This window comes from Trichosurus vulpecula, chromosome 2 (assembly GCF_011100635.1).
Source record: "Trichosurus vulpecula isolate mTriVul1 chromosome 2, mTriVul1.pri, whole genome shotgun sequence".
In the NCBI taxonomy this organism is placed as follows: domain Eukaryota; kingdom Metazoa; phylum Chordata; class Mammalia; order Diprotodontia; family Phalangeridae; genus Trichosurus; species Trichosurus vulpecula.
This window is the reverse complement of record NC_050574.1, coordinates 271,868,111-271,881,698: the sequence shown is the minus strand read 5'-3', so window position 1 is coordinate 271,881,698 and position 13,588 is coordinate 271,868,111. Positions and strand designations below refer to the sequence as shown.

The window sequence follows — 13,588 nt, the reverse complement described above, 5'->3', positions numbered from 1 at the left end:
TGGACTGGATGACCAAGATTCTGTGCTCACTGGACAAATAAACAGCTCAAACGTGGACTATTACAGCAACGCCATTCCTAATTGGTCTCCCTGCTTTCAGGCTCCAATCTATCTTCTACACAACTGCCAATGATATTCCTAAAGCATAAGTCTGACCAGTGGCCACGTATTCTAGAATACAATTCAAAGTCTTCTGACATTTAAAGCCTTTCACAACCTGATTCCAACTTACTTTTCTGGGGCTTATGCATGACCAAGACAGCATAGCTTAGTGGATAGATAACTTATCTCAAAGCCAAAGAGACATGTGACCCTAGGCAAAAGACAACCCCCTCAATGCTAAAGGCAACTCTTTAAGACCATGTTACAGAGAAGGTGCCAAGGCCTGGATTGGCAGATCCACAAGTCCAGCCCCTATCCTATTGGGCCTTACTCCCTTTCATGCATTCCATAGTCCACCAGGGGTGGGGAACCTGCAGCCTCAAGGCCACATGTGGCCTTTTAACCTGAGTCCAAGTTTTACAGAACAAATCCTTTTATTAAGGGGATTTGTTCTGTTAGTCAAAGGGCCACATGTGGCCTCCAGGCTGTAGGTTCCCCACTCCTGCTAGCAAAATGGACTTCCTTACTGTTCCTCCTACAGAATAGTCTGTCTCCTTTCTCCATGCCTCCAGGCACACTTCCTCCTCATCTTTGCTTCTTAGACCTCTGGTTTTTGTCGGAGGTCAGCTCAAATGCTACCTGCTACATAAGGCCTTTGTTTCCTAAGTACTTAGTGCAGTGTTTGGTACAGAGCAGGCACCTAATAAATTGTTGATCGATAACTGTGATAACCTTTAGTGTAGTGGAGCCCTAGGTGGCTGCTTAGGCATTCTGAGGTGAGCCACACAACTACAACTTTCTCTAGTTATTACACTCTCAGGAGTTAGATGGGAAGTCAGAGGGCATCTAGTCCAACCTGTAACTGAACATGATTAACCTCGGTGGGGTCATGAGATTTTTTGCATTTTTTTAAGGTATCTCCTAAAAACTCCTCAGTCTGTAATCGTGGGGCTATTCAGCCTGCTTTGGTAAAGTAGTCCAACCCTGCTGCCTACTTTATTCAACAATTATTGGATTCCCAGGTTAAAGAACTATAGTCACAGAACCTTTTTAATAGTGTATGTAGTACACTTTAAGGTTTGCAAAACAGTTTACAAATATTTTATCATCACAACGGCCATGGGAGGTCTATTATTAGGGCCAGCCTATTATTATCCCTATTTTATAGGTAAGGAAACTGAGACAGACAGAAGTTAAGTAGTTTGCCCAGGGTCACACAGCTCCGAGGACAGATTTAAGCTCATCTTCTGTCCAGTGCTTTATCCACTGCACCATCTAACTACTATCATTTAAATTCTACTTTTTATCAGATGCATGTCTACATCCCTAACAGGTGGCCATCTAGCCTGTTTGAAGCTATGGTATCCACTGCCATACTCTTTGAAGAATGTGAGTTCTTCTAGAAAAGAAAAGTTGACAGCAAAGAAGTTTTTGTGTTCTTGTCCATCTCCCTGCCTAATTTATGAACAAGTACAAGATGAAAAAACAGAGCACATTAAACAGTTCTATTTCCCCTCATTCTCCTTGGCCTCCCAAAGAAACCCTTGTCCTTAGTCAGCACATATGAAGTCTCTATAGAAGTGTAGAAGACATGACTTACTCTCTGCCTTCCCTTAGATCCAAGCCCTGTATTTTGGCCCAGGTGAGGAGCTAGATTTTGCTGCTGTTCTTATGGGCTTTGAGAGGACCTAGACTTACTAGTGTCTGCTTTCTCAGAACTGCTTAGCAGGGTTTGAACTCCTTCCGAGTTGGAGAGAGAGAAGTTATTTGGAGCAGAAGCCGTTGTCACCACACCTACTACCAATAGCGCCTATGCCAGTTGTGAAAGATCAGGGAATGAGAAGCTTCTGATAGAATCTTTGTATGTATAAAGGTTCTGCCCTGGACCATGGGAGTCATTCCTTCTCTGAGGCTAGGATAACAGAGATTTAAGAGAAGGGAGGTGGGAAAAAGCCAAGGCAGGAGCAAAATTGGAATGGAAAGTGACAAACCCACTCCTGACCCTCAAATCCAAGTGTAGAGGACCTCCTCCCTCTTCCCTCCTCCCCCAAGTCCTTGCCCTCTCCCCCTGCTTCCGTCTTGGAAAGTCTGAAGCGCCTGGAAAAAAAAACACAACTTTTTTTGCTCCCCCCATCCCACCCCACCCAGTTATGCAGCCTCTTGCATAACTCTGTGAGAGTACAGGGTTTGATGGGCTCCAGATGTGGAGGTTGGGGTGAGGGATAGCAAGAGGAAGGGAGGGTGTCAAGTCCTCTCAACCCTGCAACTGTGGGAACCTGGAGCCTGGCCCCAGTGGGAGATGAGAGGGCACATTGCACAGAGCCTTTGTCATGGGGTCAGCCTGGCTGAGTGGGCGGGAGGATAGGGAGAGGGGTGCCTGCTGCTCAGCCCTGCCTGAACTCTGGCCTCAGCCGCTTCTGCGGCCAATCCATTTGTCCCTGAAGCAGCTGGAGGAGACTCCTCCTTGAGCCGCCTCTGCCTTAAGAGAAAGGGTGGAGTGGGGAGGAACTGGCCCATTCTGTATACACAAGATCCCATAAGGATCCTAATCTATCTTCTGGTTCCCCTCACCTCCAGTATATGTTAATGTAATAATAATAGCCAGCAATTTTATGGTGTTTACAAAGTACTTTATAAATATTTTATCCTCCCAATAATCCTGGGAGGTAGTGCTAATATTATCCCCATTTTACAGATGAGGAAACTGAGGCAGACAGGTTGTGACTTGCCCAGGGTCAAACAACCAGTAAATGTCTGAGGAAAGATTTGAACTTAGGTCTTCCTGACTCCAGGTCCAGTGCTTATTCTCCAATTACTTGACTTTTCCAACTCAGGTCCTTTTCCTGAAGGTAATGATGACTTTATTGGTATCACAAAGATAGAATCTCTCAGCCTGGTTAGGATGAATTGAAAGTCCCTTTGCTGAAGTGAGGTTAGGTAGTTTCCTTAAGCCTGCTAGAGGGGAGAGGGGCCATCCTCCAAAGCCTAGATAACTTTCAGCTTACATGGCATAGGCTACATAGGAACTGTCTGTAGCAGGAAAGTCTCTGCCCAAAAGGCACAACTAGTTTGCCAGTGACAAGAAGTAGGGGTCATGTAGAGTGTGAAAAGCAGTCCCTACACTCCCTTCTCCACATGACTCCCATCCTACCCAGTTCTAGTCAGCTGCAGCCCTAGGGGGGCCTCCCTGCTGGACATTAGTCCTGTTAATAAGTGACCAACAAACCAGCCTCCTCCTGTTCTGGGCATGGGAAGGGATGGGACAGAGAGGGGGTATTGGTGCTGGTGAACTGTTGGACCAACAACTGAGTCTGGAGCTTTTGGTTTCCCTCTGTTCTTGAGTAAAAGGACAAAGTTTGCCTTTCACTCTGAGTCAAGTTGCCTCCATTTGGGGGGGGTCTCAATTTTGGAACAAAACGTTTTGCACATGTTATACCTTTCCATTCTCTGTCCAAAAGTTTCCAGGAGAGAAGGGAGATCTCTGGGAGGAGAGAGATAGAATTTACAAAGTCCCACAATCCAGGGGTCTGCCCTGACTCTGGACAGCTTTCTGGAGCCTCGCCTATCAATCAGCTTGCAAAGGCTAAGCTCTAAGTTGAGGATCTACTGTCTTAGGTTAGCATTGGGTTTCCCAGGGTAATAGCTCCAGCCAAGTTTGGTTTCTACACTGTTCTTGGGTTTCCAGCCTCTCTTCCTTTCCTCATCAAGCCTCTCCCAACCTACCTTGGGTGGTGTTCCCATTCCCACCCCCCAATCAGGGCTACAACTCTAATCTAGTAGATTTGGTATGGGGCTGCAGCGAGAGACATCTCTAACCCCTCAGGTTTGGCTGCTCAGAACTGGATGAATGAGAATATGGGACAAGGACACCTGAACCCTGGGGTTACTGATGAACTGGAAGTCAGTTCCAGGAGAACAATGGGGACAAGCAAAAGTCTTTGGGAGAAATAAATGGTGATTTATGAAGAGATAGAAGATAACAGAAGTTTGGGAATGAGATAGGGGTAGGTTGGAGCTCTCAAATGTACCCCTCCATGCATCATTATTTAAAACCTGAAGGGAAGGGTGATCTGGGAAAATGGGGGGAGGCCGACCAGGAGAGGGGAGCCCAGCTGCAGAGAACAAAGCCAACGCTGTACAGCAGAAGGGAGGTGCAGCTGCAGGAAGAGGGGGTTGCCTCAGACTCCAACCCTATAACAAGGCGGCTTTTCTGGCCTGGGGTGCGGGGATGAGATTGAGATGGGGGCGGGTCCTCGCCTGGGGGGCGGTCCCGGAGTTCTCTCCTCCTCTCAGGGCTCAAGGGGAGAAACAACCGCGTCCTAGCGCTGGAGCGCGAAGCGACCAAGGCAAGAGAAGACACTGCTGCCCTCCCTCCTACAGGTAGGGGCACCCCCCCCCCCCTCGTATCTTATCCCATCTGAGACTGGGGAGTTGGAAGGGGGTGGTGAAATGTCGGGACTTGGATGCTGGAGGTAGCTCGGGAAGAGAGTCCTAAGGGTAGAAGAGGTGTTTTTGTAAAAGAGCTCAAGCCTCTTTTCTGCACCCCCACCCCCACCCTTGACCCAGAACCGAGCCTACCCTGTCTGTATGTAGGGAGGCGCCCACTTCTCCCACCCTGGCGTCAAGAAAAGCCACTGCCGCCATCACTGCTAGAGGGATACCTCGATTCCCCCACCCCCACCCCCGCCCACCTGGAGGGTATCCGGACCTCTAAAAGGTTCCGCCTACTCGCCCTCCAACTTTTCTTGAGGTACTCTTCGGTTCTGGAGACTGGCTTCTAGGTGGGCGTAGAGGAAAGGGACAGAAGCCAGAATGGGATGCCTCAGCCCTAAGGCTTGGTCCCCGGGACTGGCCGGGAAAGGAAGTTGAGGTGTGGGAAGGCAGTAGAGGAGGCGGGATTCGGGGGCAGCCACTTCTCGTTCCTAGCTGGCTCATCACCCTCCCACGCGGCCAATGGCTGGGCTGAACGGGGGACAGGAATCCCAGGGGATCGGGATAGGACTTCGTAGGGATACTATTCCAGGACTTTCCCCTATGGACAGACTCCTACAATTAATCCAAGTTATCCAAGACAGAGTCCAGGAAGGAGAGAGGGAAGAGTTGGGGAGCTGGGGTGGAGGCTGCTGATTACAGGCTGTGCTCCAATGGGAGGCCCGGGACACTTGGTTTTTCTATGTCATTTGGGAAGCAGGTCTTGGCTTTCTGGACATTCTCCCGCAGACGGCCCCAATCCTGAGATTACTCGGGAGGCAGAGTTGTAGGGACCTAGGGGTTCAATTTCTCTAGCCAAGGATGCCCCCTGAATCCTGGGTTCGAATCCCATTCTGATCCTTCCCTAGGGCAGGCGAAGCGCCGGACCAAGCCAAGTGAGCCAGGGTTTCTCTGGAGGATGGAGAGTGAGGAGGGGAGGAAATCAGGAGTTGTCGTTGGCCTTTAGAGGGGCCATCGTCACCCAGATGAGACACCCAGGAGTAAAATGGGAACAGGATAAAGTTGGGCCGAGGGTCTTGAGTTGACTTGCTCTATCCTCACCCCGGCCCCACCCTAGATAATACTGGACAGTCATACCAGGGACAGAGGGGGGGGACAACGAAGTGGGGGACCGGGGGCGAAGGGCTCCCGGGTGGGTGACCAAGAGGCAGGCGGGCCGACACACATTCTGGCCAGGTTAGCTCAGCTGTCCGGGCGGCTCGCTAACACTGACTCATCTGTGGCGGGGGCGGGAGAGGGGCAGCCGCGTACACTCGTACGCAACTCTCAAGCAGAAACAGACATCTAACACCCCAGGGGCAGCAGAAACGGACAGATCGCTTCTCCTAACCAGGCTTCAGCCTCAGCCGGAGGCGGTATGCTTGCCTTTACCAGGGAGGGAGTCTGGCTCTGGCGGGATGGCCTAGGGGCGTGTAGCCCCGGCCCCCTCCCCCTGAGTTCCCGGGCAGGCCAGGCTGCTTCCCAACCGAACAAGCGGCGCCTTCTCCCCAGCACAGCCGGGCTGAGCCGAAGAAAGGACTCTTGTCCAGGAGCCGGGACGGGCGGGGCCGGCTGCGGCTAAGGTCCCAACACAGCCTCCTTGTCCCGGGCCAGAACTAGGAAGGGGAGGGGGACGCACTTGCACAGCCCCTTGCCCAGAATGAGAAAGGGAGAAAAGGAGGGAGGGAGGGATGAAGGGAGGGAGAGCTGGGGAAGCAGGACCAGGTGCCCGGGGACCTGGAGGCCTAGGGAGCCGACGCCTCAGTGGTTTGGCCTCACGTCCAGTCTCCTCTCCCCCCTAGGCAAACTGAATCAACCAAGCAACCAAGAAAGCGATACTGGCTGTAGGTCAAGATTCCCTTTTACCTCCCCCGCTTGAGCCTCAGATCTCTTCTCTCTTCAAGCCTCAGTTTCTCAGACACCGCATTCCTTCCCTGTCTTCTATGTACCTTCGCAGTTCCTCACTCGCTCTCTTAATACCCTCAATGTCTTTTTATCGGTTCCTGCTGCCCTCTTTTCCCTCCATCTCCCACACTGTCCCTCTGGGCCTCATCTTCCCCATCCAGGCTCTCCTCTTCATTCCAGTCCAGTGTCCTTCAGGCGGATACTCGCTTTCCGCCTCCCTCCCTCCCCCCGCCCCGGCCTCAGTTTCCTTCCCCTCCAGACTCCTTCCTCCCTCGCCTGGGCCGGCCCTTGGCCTGGGGAACGGATGTGCGCGGTAGGGACAGAAGGTAGGCGTTGGCCAGGCCGGAGCCGGCTGGAGTGCAGTTTAGCCCAGCAGTTTGGCTTGCCATGCAGCGATCTGGGCCAGAGCGGGGTCACTTGCCTCGGGGACAGGTAAAGGGCGGGGAAAGTCACTAAGGGAAGGTTGGGGAGTTTAGAGAGCAGAGCAGGAGCTGAGGTCACTCAGGGAGCAGAAATCCAAATCCCGCCATAGTGGTCCCAAGGAACAATGAAGGATAAGCACCTGAGTCTCTCCCCGATTTTGGCCTCTCTGGCTATGGGCTTTCTTTTTTTTTTTTTTTTACCTTTGTCCTTGATTTACTTCACTGACCTCGAGAACCTATTCCTTTTTGTTTTTTAATTTAAGGTTTGACTTTCCTAAATCTGACTATTGCATCCTGTTTTTCCACTCCTCCACCCCCGTCCACACAAACCTTTCACTTTTTCTTGGGGAAGAGAGAATGCGAACAAAAACTCTGGGGACCCCAAGGAGTTAAGGTTGGGTTGTCTCTCCTTCCCGGAGAGCCCTTCTTCCGGGACCCGGACTGGAGGAGAGTGAGGAGTGACAGGATGACCTGGGGGCCTCAATCAGAACCCTCAAAGACCCGCCTCTGGAGTTGCCAACTGGTACCTACATACAGCATCGTGTCTGTGTTTCGGTACCCTCTCCGGGTCAGCTGGGCTTCAAAATGATTGAGTGGTCGGCCATTGGAACCGGTTCAGCATCTGCAGGTGATGTCTGCCTGTGCTCTTAATCTACAGGGTTCACCCAGGTCAGAGGGTGCCTCGTATTCTCCAAGTTAATATCTGACAATAGCGGCAAATCGCAGCTAACCTGAGCCCAAAGAGAGTACCAGTTGCTTGTGTCGAGAATTTGTGGGTCAGGGTGAGGTGCACAGGGTTCCCCCAGGGAACCACGCCTGATCTAGGAGTGAGAAGCAGCTACAGGCAGGGGTTCCCGCCCTCAGGCCCCCCCGCGCCCCCCACACAGTCACACCGAGCCTGGGTTACACCGCAAGGACCTTTTTTTGGCTGCGGGACTTAGCTGTACTTCCCAGAAAGGCCTTAGAAGGAGGGGTGGGGCGGGTAATTACAGCCCTCCGAGCTCCAGCTGGACTCCGTGGGGAGGGTCTGGAGCTGTTGCGTTCGCCTAAGGGGGAGTCAGCCGGCAGGGGGCACCCTCGGGTTCTTCTGGCTAAACTCCCCAGAAATGGTAAATGGTGGTGGGGGGGATAGGTCTGGAGAGAAGTCTAGCGCTGTCACCCCAATCTAGTGAGGCTGCTTTGGAGTGCAGAGAAAATCTGTAATCGTAAGAGGTCCAGTTCATCTAGTTTCTCTTCCTACTTCTAGGGGATTCCATGCCTCAGGATCTCATCTGCCTCTGAGTCACAGAGTCTCACCTCTCAAATTCCCTCTTCTACCTTATCTTCTACTGGCTGTCTCTGAATTCTGTCACTGCTTATCTCTCTTTCCAAGACACTTCTCTTTATCGCTATCTTTCCTCTCCCCTTATCTTTCTCCATCATCATTAGCATCTCTGTGATGAAATTTCTTCCATTCACCTCTCTTTACCTTAAATTTATTTCTCTCCCTTCTACCCTACCAACACAGTCCATCACATTCTCTCCAGCCTTTTGGGGGTCCCCCCTCCCTTCACCTACACACACAACAGGGACTCTCACAGAGAATATTTGAGGATTTAAAATCACTCATGGCCTCAGGCAGAAGCTATGCTTCAGGTTAGGAATAGGGAGAGGGAGAGATCAACAGTGCTCTGATTCCCCCGGAAACCGGTCAATAGCCTGACATCCTAGGGTTGTGCCCAGTCTGCTTGAACCTCTTATACATGCTCTGTCTTGCTATTTAGTCCAGGGGTGGGTCCTAGGGCCAGTTCCAGACTCTTTCCCTCCAGCTTGGGTGGAAATGGTTACGTTGCAGTCCGAGCCCGGAAGGGTGGGAGCCAGGAGGGTAAAATTAGTAACACCCCTGGCTTAGCCCTTTCAGCCCCTATGCCAGAGTCTGAGGCTGAGCTCCTCCTGGCTCCTGCTGCTGCTTCCTCTCCAAATTGGCTGATTGTTGGCTAGAGGAGAAAGGCAGCTAGAGGCACTGATCTGGGTTCCCCAACTTCCCCTTCCTCTCTCTTCCACCTCTAACTTTTCTCAATAACATCAAACAAAGGACTTTTTTTTTTGCCATTGTCAGATTGTGTAAGGAACATGCAAGTAAGCATAGATGTATGTGTGTGCCATCAGCACATACATGTGTTTGCGCACATCTCTGGTCCCTGATAAATATGTGTGTGGAAGAGGAAAGCATTTATCTTTTATCCTGGAGAGTATATAGTATGGTGAATGGCTATACCCCAGAAACACTCAGCCTTCATCCTCCCAGTACATCTATGTGGCCCCCATGTCACCCAGTCAGTTTATATATTTGGTTCTGATAATCCCAGTATCTCCCCACTGAATTTTGTTCCTGGGGTGAGGGAAGGGTTGGAAGGATTGGGGGTAGGAGTAGGGTGATTTTTTTTGAGAGGTTAGATTGTAGGACCTGGGACAAGAGTATGCTTATATGAGCTGCCAGGGAAAACTAATTGTTCCTGTTGTGTCCCCTTTAAGAAAATAGATCCTCCTGAGACCCCTGGGAGAGGAGACAAAGGGAAAGAGGGAGGGGCTAGGAGAGGGAGCTGGGAGCTTCCTTCCTCCAATAGCCTTAGCTGTGCCACTCACCTGTTTGGAACTAGCCTCTATAAGTTCCTGTTCTCAGAAAGGTACAGTTCCCCTGGAAGATCCTACTTTCTACACACCCATTGTTGTTTAGTTGTTTCAGTCATGTCTGATTCTTTTTGATCCTATTTGGGGTCTTCTTGGCACAGATACTGGAGTGGTTTTCCATTGCCTTCTCCAACTCATTTTACAGCTGAGGAAACTGAGGCAAACAGGGGTAAGCAACTTGTCCAGAGTCACACAGCTAGTAAGTGTCTGAGGCCCAAATTAAACTCAGGGAAAATGGGTCTTCCAGAATTCAGTCCTGGTGCTCTACTCACTGTGCCACCTAGCTGCCCTAACATACCTTTCCCCAGCTCCAATTATTAAAGATCTGGGCACTCCAGGTTGCCAAGACAAGTAACCACGGTATAGTGAGCTCCTGGTACTGTTCATTCTTGGTCTTGGGATCAAGAAAGGGATACACAGATCAAGGACAGGACACTGAGGAGAAAACAGGGAGGGCATCTTGATGTGATGTTCCTATGCCTGTGTGGGTGCCCAGGCTGATGATGTAGAAGACTTGCTTAGGAATAGCTATGGTCTGTAACTGAAGAATGGGCAGTGCTACTGTCTTCTTTTCCTCTGGGCTTCTCTTTGGCTGCATCTGCTTTTCTACAGGGGTAAAGACACAAGGAACAGCTTCTGGAGTGTCTCCATGTCCTGAGACCATTGCTTGATGATGGGCACAAATCTTGTCCATACTATCTGTTCTTTCCTTTACCCCACTGGCACCTTCAGCCTAACTTCACCTTTTCTATGCCACTAGGAATTCTGGAACCGCAGAGTCATGGATGCTTTCAACAGAAATACAGCAGGCTCTGGGCACAAGATCCAAGCCAGAGTCCAGGTGAGTTGTTACCAGGTTGGGATTTGGAGGCAAGAGAAGTAGACGCTGAGGTGGATAGACTGAGGGGTAAGACTGGCAGTTTGCAAGGACTGGGTCTACGTTTGTGCCCACCAGGTCTCTGCACTGGAAAGAAAAGACCAGTGGTTAGAGTTAGGGGAGAGATAAATAGTGAATCTGCCTTCTTGCCCCAAGCCTCAAAATCCTATTAAGAGCTTTCCCTTCAATCTAATCTGGTTAAGTGGTTCACCCATAGACTATCCCCAGAAAAGACTTGGAACTCACTTCCAAGGTGTTTTTGGAACTGTTGGAAGACATTTTGTGCTATGTACTCCTCTTCTCTCCCTCTTCTCCCTCCCTTCACCCTCTACCCTACATTTACCCTCCTATGCTGGTCAGGTCCCAGTTTAATTCAGTAAACATTTATTAAATACCTACTATGTGAAAAATCACTGGATATACAAAGAAACCAACAGTGCCTGCCCCCAACGAAGACCTCAATGGTCTCCTGAGACCAGACCTGGGGAACTTTCTTTACCATTTCAGCCATCTATTCTTCAGCTTGTAGTTTTAGAGCTTGGAGGCACTGAGGCTTAAAGCTGCTTAAGTCAAATAGCAAGTGCCAATGAACATTTATTAAGTGCCTACTACAAGCCAGGCCCTCCGTAGGTTCTGGTGACACAAAGACATATTATGATGATGAATCAGTCTCTGCCTTCCAGAAGAAAGGGGAGATAACAGGTATACATATCAATATGTAGGATATTTCTCAGAAGCTAGACTGGAATCAATGTCTTCCTGACTCTGAGGTTGGCTGTTTGTTCACTACTCCACCCTTACTCCTAAGTGCAGATAATATGGAAATTTGATAATATAGCAATAATAACTCATTTGATATAGTACTTTTCAATTTACAAAGCACTTTACTCACAGGTAGAAAAGAATAACTAAAACCGATATAGTGCAAGCTTAAATTTATTTGAGGCAGCTAGGCGGTGCAGTGGATAGAGTGCTGGGCCTGGAGTCAGGAAGACTCATCTTTGTGTTCAAACCTGGCTTCAGACACTTACTAGCTGGGTGACCCTGGGCAAGTTAGCCCCTCTATTTGCCTCAGTTTCCTCATCTGTAAAATGAGCTGGAGAAGGAAATGACAAACCATTCCAGTAGCTTTGCCAAGATAACCCTAAATGGAGTCATGAAGAGTCAGACGTGACTGAAAAATGACACAATTCAACTAAATTTACATGGCACTATAAGGTTTGCATGAATCGTCTCATTTGATTCTCACACCAACCTGATAAGATAGGTAATGTTAGGTAGTGTCCTATCTCCCCAAATCACATTCAAAACAGCCTCCTCCTTGAAATTAGAGACTGCTTCATTTGTCTTTGTGAATCTAGCACAGTACCAGGCGCATGGTGGTCACTTAATGTTGACAGATTGACTGATTAAAGTCTAAGTGATTTGCCCAAGAAAGCTCATAAATATCAGGAACCTGGGACTCAAATTTAGGTCTGACTCCTATGATGCTATGATTCCAAGGTCTGTGTGTACTCCATTAGAAGCAGTTGGTCTTGAACTAGGCCCATTGCAAGCTTCCCTGGGGCTTTGTTGGCTTTTAATCTCTCCCACCTAGGTGTCTGACTCCCCAGTTATCTCTACCCTACTGAACAAAGAGGAGACAGGTCAGCTAATACAAAGAGAAAGCTGGTGGAACGGACAGTGGGAGAGATGAGCTATTTGGGGAGGGTGGGAGGAGGCAGGGGAGAATGTTATTTGGGTGTCGAAGGGTAGATAGGCAAGGCCATAAGAACTTAGACTGAGGTTTGATGTCTCAGCTCCTCCTTGTACTGATGATTCTCCCTCCTCCCAGAATGGGCCTCTGGATTTAATCGAGACGGGCAAAGGGCTGAAGGTGCAGACGGACAAGCCACACCTGGTGAGCCTGGGCAGTGGGCGCCTGAGCACCGCCATCACCCTTCTGCCCTTGGAGGAAGGTGAGTCAGGAGAAGGCTTCTGTGCCAGGTTATCCAACAAACCACCTCCCAACCTCAAAATCACAACTGCTTCGAGGTCCGGGAGCCTCTGCAGGAAAATCACCAAGAAATGAAGAATATTGTAGTGGTGCCCCCCTCCCACACCCTGCTGGGAAACATGGGGGTGATACATTCCATTCCCACCAGGTCACCTCTTCTACTAATTTCCTGTCCCTTTCCACTCCTCTTTTCCCCAACCACCTATCCTCTGACAGAGATAATCTAGTTCTCTGAAGGTTAGGATTAAAAATTTAATGAGAAGGTAGGATACAGCAAAGGAGCAAGGACCCCATTGGTCCTTGGTTAGGAGCCTTGACTTAGAGGTTGGAAGGATGAGAGATCAGAGTAGGAGAAGGGAGGGAAGACCCTATCCTAGGAGTCACTGGAGAGAAGGTATAAACGGGGAGTCCAGGAGAGTTGGGGGCAACCTCCTGAGAAGAGGCCCTGACAGAGCATCTCTTGTGCCCTCCAGCTCCATCCCTCCCTTCCTCTCTCTTCCTCCTCCTCTCTCCTTCCTGAGCTGCACTTGTTGCCTGGGTGATCCTACATTCCTGGCATTCTCCAAATACCAGCCCCAGGGGCTCTGCTAGGGGTGGGGTGTGGGGATGCTATGTAGGTGTGCAGAAGCTGTGAGGGGGCGATGATGGGTCTGAGAGGGAGGGGAGCGCCAGAGGGCAGGAGGAGCAGGGTAGAAGGGGGCAGAGAAGAGAGCTAGGGAAAGAAGGGATCCTGGGAAGAAAGGAAGAATGAAGTGGAAGAGGAGCTTGTGCAAAGAAGTGCAGAAGGGCTGGGGCCTGTTTGGAGGGGAGAGCAGAGGCCTGGGAGGAGATGGCTAGATGGCTTGGCTAGAGATGGGTGGGAGCAGGGAAGGGTGGGAGAGGGAGAACAGAGAGGAGTCTATCTGAAGGGAAAGCATCTATTTTGACATCTGGGCCCAGACTGAGTCTGTGCTGCTTTTTATGATGCTTATGTCTGGGCTTCCCCCTCCTTCCCTCCCTGATCCAGGGTATCATCTCCCCTGCTGAGGATGCTTGCTACCAGTGCCAACTATGCCCAACAATAGGGGTGGACAGATTAGGGAAGGTGTAGGCATCTTTCACTCTCCTATTACTTTTCTTCCCTTTTAGAGGATATAGTACTAGTTC

The 13,588-nt window shown here is 50.1% G+C and overlaps 1 protein-coding gene across 2 annotated transcripts in view; it reads left to right on the top strand.

The window, feature by feature from the left end:
- Positions 1 to 4,384: 4,384 nt before the first annotated feature.
- PHLDB1 (pleckstrin homology like domain family B member 1) overlaps positions 4,385 to 13,588 on the top strand; it is a 69,145-nt gene continuing 59,941 nt past the window's right edge. The window contains exons 1-3 of one of the 2 annotated variants that reach the window (XM_036746780.1): positions 4,385 to 4,482; positions 10,330 to 10,410; positions 12,281 to 12,404. In XM_036746780.1, the coding sequence (XP_036602675.1) occupies positions 10,351 to 10,410; positions 12,281 to 12,404 (184 nt within the window). In that variant the 5' untranslated portion in view covers positions 4,385 to 4,482; positions 10,330 to 10,350. The remainder of the gene's footprint in view (positions 4,483 to 10,329; positions 10,411 to 12,280; positions 12,405 to 13,588) is intronic. The other variant, XM_036746779.1, reaches the window with a different exon arrangement.